General features: G+C 45.4%; 1 protein-coding gene across 4 annotated transcripts in view; it reads left to right on the forward strand.

The window, feature by feature from the left end:
• ACLY (ATP citrate lyase) overlaps window positions 1-5,916 on the forward strand; it is a 76,427-nt gene extending 70,511 nt beyond the window's left edge. For all 4 annotated transcript variants that reach the window (XM_011998842.1, XM_011998843.1, XM_011998840.1 and 1 more), the window contains 6 exons: window positions 364-514; window positions 714-857; window positions 3,232-3,345; window positions 3,697-3,779; window positions 4,033-4,109; window positions 4,933-5,916. In XM_011998842.1, coding sequence (XP_011854232.1) covers window positions 364-514; window positions 714-857; window positions 3,232-3,345; window positions 3,697-3,779; window positions 4,033-4,109; window positions 4,933-5,027 — 664 coding nt within the window. In that variant the 3' untranslated portion in view covers window positions 5,028-5,916. The remainder of the gene's footprint in view (window positions 1-363; window positions 515-713; window positions 858-3,231; window positions 3,346-3,696; window positions 3,780-4,032; window positions 4,110-4,932) is intronic.
• Window positions 5,917-6,331: the final 415 nt, after the last annotated feature.

Raw genomic sequence — 6,331 nt, forward strand, 5'->3', positions numbered from 1 at the left:
AGACCAGCCTGGCCAACATAGCAAAATCTCATCTCTACTAAAAATACAAAAATTAGAGCGGTGTGCTGGTGCATACCTGTAGTCCCAGCTTCTTGGGAGGCTGAGGCAGGCAAATTGCTTGAACCTAGGAGGTGGAGGTTGCAGTGAGTCAAGATTGTACTACTGCACTCCAGCCTGGGCGACAGAATGAGACTCTGTCTAAAGAAAAGAATCAGGAGGTTTTGCCTGAGAGTTGTGTAGTAGTATTAGACTTGGATTGGTAGTTACCCGTCTTGGATTTGAATGACTTGTTTAGGGAGATGGGAGAAAGTACGAGCGTGGTCTTGTCGACTCTCTCCCGGCTTTCATTCCCCCGGCTACCAGGTTGCCTAAGTACTCTTGCCAGTTCATTGAGATGTGTCTGATGGTAACAGCTGATCACGGGCCAGCCGTCTCAGGAGCCCACAACACCATCATTTGTGCGCGAGCTGGGAAAGACCTGGTCTCCAGCCTCACCTCGGGGCTGCTCACCATCGTAAGTACTGTCATCCTGGGAGGTGAACAGTGGGGACACTGGGCCTTGGCCTCATGCTGCTTTGCCACAGCAGGGCCCTAGAAGGAGCCCCTGAGTGTAAAACCCAGTGCTCAGGCCCGTTCAGGACACACTGGGTTGGTTTGCCCAGCTGAAGGAAATTCTTAAAGCTCAAGGCAACATGCACTTGTTTCTCCTGCAGGGGGATCGGTTTGGGGGTGCCTTGGATGCAGCAGCCAAGATGTTCAGTAAAGCCTTTGACAGTGGCATTATCCCCATGGAGTTTGTGAACAAGATGAAGAAGGAAGGGAAACTGATCATGGGCATTGGTCACCGAGTGAAGTCGGTGAGTTGTTACTCTCCTAAAAAAGTAGGATAGAGGCCAGGCGCAGTGGCTCATGCCTGTAATCTCAGCACTTTGGGAGGCCAAGGCGAGTGGATCACCTGAGGTCGGGAGTTGGAGACCAGCCTGACCAACATGGAGAAACCCCTTCTCTACCAAAAATACAAAAAAATTAGCCGGGCATGGTGGTGCATGCCTGTAATCCCAGCTACTCAGGAGGCTGAGGTAGGAGAATCGCTTGAACCTGGGAAGTAGAGGTTGTGGTGAGCCGAGATCATGCCATTGCACTCCGGCCTGGGCAACAAGAGTGAAATTCTATCTCAAACAACAACAACAACAACAACAACAAAGTGGGATGGATCTGCCGGGTGGGTGGTGATAGGGGGCATTAATTTATTTGGGAGAATACCTAAGCTTTCAACTCCCAACATACAAAGCTTTGGATGTGTTGACAGATGCCAAATACAAGACAGCTATTTTTTCCATTTGATAATACAGATTGCCCTTAACAGTTTTTCTGTCGTTCGCTTGCAGTATGGAAATAGCAGCTGAAATGAGATGGAAAATATGGTAACTTTGGTTTCCCAAATGAACCTTATGGGTAAAAGGACCAAGGTCAGGTTGAGGGGACATATTGGTCACTTTAGGCTAGTAACAGACAACTCCAAAAATCTCAGTGGCTTACCACAGCAAAGGTTTATGTCTCATTCACAGTATATCCACTGAAGGTTGGCTGTGCCTGTTCTCTGCCATCTGTGCTGGAGGAACAGCCCCTGTCTGGGATGTGCTGGCCTCACGTCAGCAGGATAACAGCAATGGCAGGACCACGTGCAGGCTCTTAAAGCCTTACATGATTCCCCTTCACTCACATTTCATTGGCCACCACAAGTCAAGTGGTTATTTGTGACATCACTGGGGCAGGAAGAGTGATAGTATCAAGGCATATCCGATTGGGAGAGACCAGTGGGAAAGGACAGTAAATATTTTAAACAGTTGATATAGTCTTAACAGGGCCGGTCATCTGTATGTCCTCATAGTGTGCTGTGGTTAGAAATCGAAGAGCAAGAGATGAGGTCACTGGCAGCCCCTCAGGGCCATATGGGGACAGCTCCTTAGTAGATCCCTTTGCCCTGGGCTCCTTGGCTCTGTAGCTCCAAAAACCTCATGTATTTGGTCACTCCACTGGCCTAGGTGGGGAGTATTAATATGAAGGTCATGCATGTGATTCAGGACACCACCTTCTAGGCAGCCAAACATTTGGCCATCTCAGGTGAGATACCCAGAGGTTGCTTGATGAGCAAGGACCAGCTCAGAACCAAGCAGGGAAGGTGGTGACTCTGAGGGACATTCCATCTAGGACTTGCTGAACTTTGCTCAGCCAGCCCCAGCTCCTGACCATATAACTCCTTGCCCATCTACAACACAGGGCCTTTCTAAGATAACGCTAGACCTGCACGCCACACTCACTCATTCACTCTTTGAGCTCCTCACTTTCTAGAGGATGTACTGACCCAGCTATCTCTTTGCTGAGGGCGGAAGTTGCTTCGGTATTGGGATTTGGTGTGTCCCTAGATCATCTTCCTCCCCCACTGACAGGTGGTTAATTTCATTCACGGCAGGTCTATAGTCTTTCCTAAAATTTTGGGAATACTTTGCCTCCCACACTCAACACGTGTTTGTTTAGTGTTGAACTCTGTCACAGCTTGAGTAGGCACAGAGCTGGTGGGGGTGTGGCTGGAAGCTGGAACCTAAGACTGAGTTGGAGAGTGGTTAACTTTCAGACCTCTGCTGCTCAACACTGTAGGACCTGGCCAGCTCCCTGAACATCTCAGGGCTTAGCTGCTTCTTTGTAACTTAGAAGTGAGAACCGCCAGGCGCGGTGGCTCACGCCTGTAATCCCCAGCACTTTGGGAGGCTGAGGCGGGCAGATCACAAGGTCAGGAGATCGAGACCACGGTGAAACCCCGTCTCTACTAAAAATACAAAAAATTAGCCGGACGCAGTGGCGGGCATCTGTAGTCCCAGCTACTCGGGAGGCTGAGGCAGGAGAATGGCGTGAACCCGGGAGGCGGAGCTTGCAGTGAGCCAAGATCGCGCCACTGCACTCCAGCCAGGGGGACAGAGCGACACTCCGTCTCAAAAAAAAAAAGTGAGAACCTACCAAGGTTGGTTTGTGTCCCAATTGAGATATGAGAGGACTTCAAAAGCTAGCCCCATGACATTAGCACAATTGGTGCCACATGGAATTATACACGTGGGTCAGGTTCCTGAATCGCCTCTGGGATATGTCCAGTTCTACCGACCTGTAATACAAGTATGAACAAACACATCCCAGCAGTGTGTGAGTGTTCCTCTGTAACGTTGGGTTCATTTCTAGATAAACAACCCAGACATGCGAGTGCAGATCCTCAAAGATTACGTCAGGCAGCACTTTCCTGCCACTCCTCTGCTCGATTATGCACTGGAAGTAGAGAAGATCACCACCTCGAAGGTAACAAAGGAAAAACTTCCTGGTTCCCTAATATTACGTTGGACAAATTTATTGGAGGAAATAGGAGCCAGGTTACATTTTGATTATGCACCTAAAAGCAAACCTAGTTTTCTGGAAATGTTATTTTTGTTTCATAACTAAATTTAACAGACATGCACTAAATGTCAGCTAGGTGTTGGGTATGTTGCTGGATGCTGGGAATTGAACTGAGTCAGACACAGTGTCAACCAGTGGGGCTGGTAGAAGTTTTTAAATGATGGTCACAATTCGTAGTAATAGTAGTAACAGTGGAAAATTATGAAGAAAAAATGAGAAATAATGATAAATGCTGTGAATGTTTTGCCTTCCCAGAAGCCAAATCTTATCCTGAACGTAGATGGTCTCATCGGAGTCGCATTCGTGGACATGCTTAGAAACTGTGGGTCCTTTACTCGGTGAGCACTGCAGCTGTTTTCTTCGTTACGTTTGTTGATTTTTGTTGTTTCCTCCAAACTATAAAAGTAATGCATACTCAGAATAGAATATTTGAAAAATAAGGAGAGGTATAAAGAAGAAAACAAAAATTGCCTGTAATCCTACCACGTAGAGCACCCCTTTTCTTCTTATTCCTGGGCAGTAGTAGCACTGTCTGGGGAGAAGGGCAGTCACGTGAGCCTTTTAAAACTACAAGTTGATTGTGTGTTGCAGGGAGGAAGCTGATGAATACATTGACATTGGAGCCCTCAATGGCATCTTTGTGCTGGGAAGGAGTATGGGCTTCATTGGTGAGTCCATTCGTTATTGTTTTAAGTGGTTTTTTTTTGTTGTTTTTTTTAAACCCCCATGGTTCAGCTATACCACTTACCCATGGGGTTGAGTTTCTTTTTTTTTTTTTTTAAATTCTCTTTGTGGTTCAGTTTCTACAGAAGAAATGTCATATCCTCTTAATCATTGTTCTTAATCTTTTCTTTCTTTCTTTAACTTTTCCCCTTATCTTTATCATTGTTCCTTTGTTCTTAGAAATGATTGCTAGCCCAGGAAAATAGAATTAATTTTTTTTTTTTTTTTTTTGGAGACTGAGTCTTGCTTTTCGCCCAGGCTGGAGTGCAGTGGTGCGATCTCTGCTCACTGCAACCTCCGCCTCCCAGGTTCAAGCAATTCTCCTGCAGCCTCCCAAGTAGCTGGGACTACAGACGCATGCCTACAGGTGTGTGCCACCACGCCTGGCTAATTTTTTGTATTTTTAGTAGAGACGGGGTTTCACCGTGTTAGCCAGGATGGTCTGGATCTCCCAACCTCGTGATCCGCCTGCCTTGGCCTCCCAAAGTGCTGGAATTACAGGCATGAGCCACCGCGTCCGGCCTATTTTTATTATTTTTTATTTTTTCCCTTTAAAATTTTGTTTTAATTTAAAGGAAAATAGAATCAGATCCAACAGCTCTCTTGTACAAAGTCTGCCTCATCTACCTATGGAAGGGATTTGGACTAAGCTTCCCACTGCTTTGTATCTACCTTTTTTGTGTGTTAGAAAGATTTCCCTTCCTTAGCCTCTCCCTCTCACCAGGCTTATGAAGCTCTAATAAAAAAGATGTGTTTGCTTCATTTTAGGACACTATCTTGATCAGAAGAGGCTGAAGCAGGGGCTGTATCGTCATCCATGGGACGATATTTCATATGTTCTTCCGGAACACATGAGCATGTAACAGAGCCAGGAACCCTACTGCAGTAAACTGAAGACAAGAACTCCTCCCCCAGGAAAAAGTGTACAGACAGCTGGCAGTGGAGCCTGCTTTATTTAGCAGGGGCCTGGAATGTAAATAGCCACTGGGGTATAGGCACCGAAGACCAACATCCACAAGCTAACACCCCTTCAGCCCACACAAAGAAGCTTCATATTTTTTTTTTTATAAGCATAGAAATAAAAACCAAGCCAATACTTGTGACTTTACTCTGCTACCTGCTGTATTTATTACATGGAAGCATCTAAGTACTGTCAGGATGGGGTTCTTCCTCATTGTAGGGTGTTAGGATGTTGCTTTCTTTTTCCATTAGTTAAACATTTTTTTCTCCCTTGGAGGAAGGGAATGAAACATTTAAGGCCTCAAGATACTATACATTTAAAGCACCCCAATGTCTTTTTTTTTTTACTTCCCTTTCTTCTTCCTTATATAACATGAAGAACATTGTATTAATCTGATTTTTAAAGATCTTTTTGTATGTTATGTGTTAAGGACTTGTTTGGTATCCCACTGAAATGTTCTGTGTTGCAGACCAGAGTCTGCTTATGTCAGGGGGATGGGACCATTGCATCCTTAGCCATTGTCACAAAATATGTGGAGTAGTAACTTAATATGTAAAGCTGTAACATACATTTAAAATGGAAATGCAAAAAGCTGTGAAATGTCTTGTGTCTTATGTTCTCTGTATTTATGCAGCTGACTTGTCTGTCTGTAACTGAAGTGTGGATCCAGGGACTCCTAACTACTTTTCATCTGTAATCCACAAAGATTCTGGGCAGCTGCCACCTCAGTCTCTTCTCTGTATTATCATAGTCTGGTTTAAATAAAGTATATAGTTAACAATGAAGGTATACTGCTGGCTCCTGGCATCCACATCCTTTGATCTGTATTTCTTTGTAACTATACTTTTTTCCAGACAGGGTCTCACTCTGTTGCCCCAGGGCTGAAGTACAGTGTCACCATCACAGCTCACTGCAGCCTCCATCTCCTGGGCTCAAGCAATCCTCCCACGTCAGCCTCCCAAGTAGCTAGGACTACAGGAGTGCACCACCACTCTAGGCTAACTTTTGTATTTTTTGTGCACTCAAGCAATCCATCCTCCTTGGCCTCCCAAAGTGCTATTACAGGCGTGAGCCACTGTGCCTGGCCTGAACTGTACTGATACTTTCAGTATATGTGGTTTTAAAAGTGCTCATCTACCTTTTCAAAAAATAAAACACTAGCATCAAGAACCTCCAAAGCCCACTTATTTCCTTCCCTAAATCTAT

This window comes from Mandrillus leucophaeus, unplaced genomic scaffold (assembly GCF_000951045.1).
Source record: "Mandrillus leucophaeus isolate KB7577 unplaced genomic scaffold, Mleu.le_1.0 Scaffold58, whole genome shotgun sequence".
Classification (NCBI taxonomy): Eukaryota; Metazoa; Chordata; class Mammalia; order Primates; family Cercopithecidae; genus Mandrillus; species Mandrillus leucophaeus.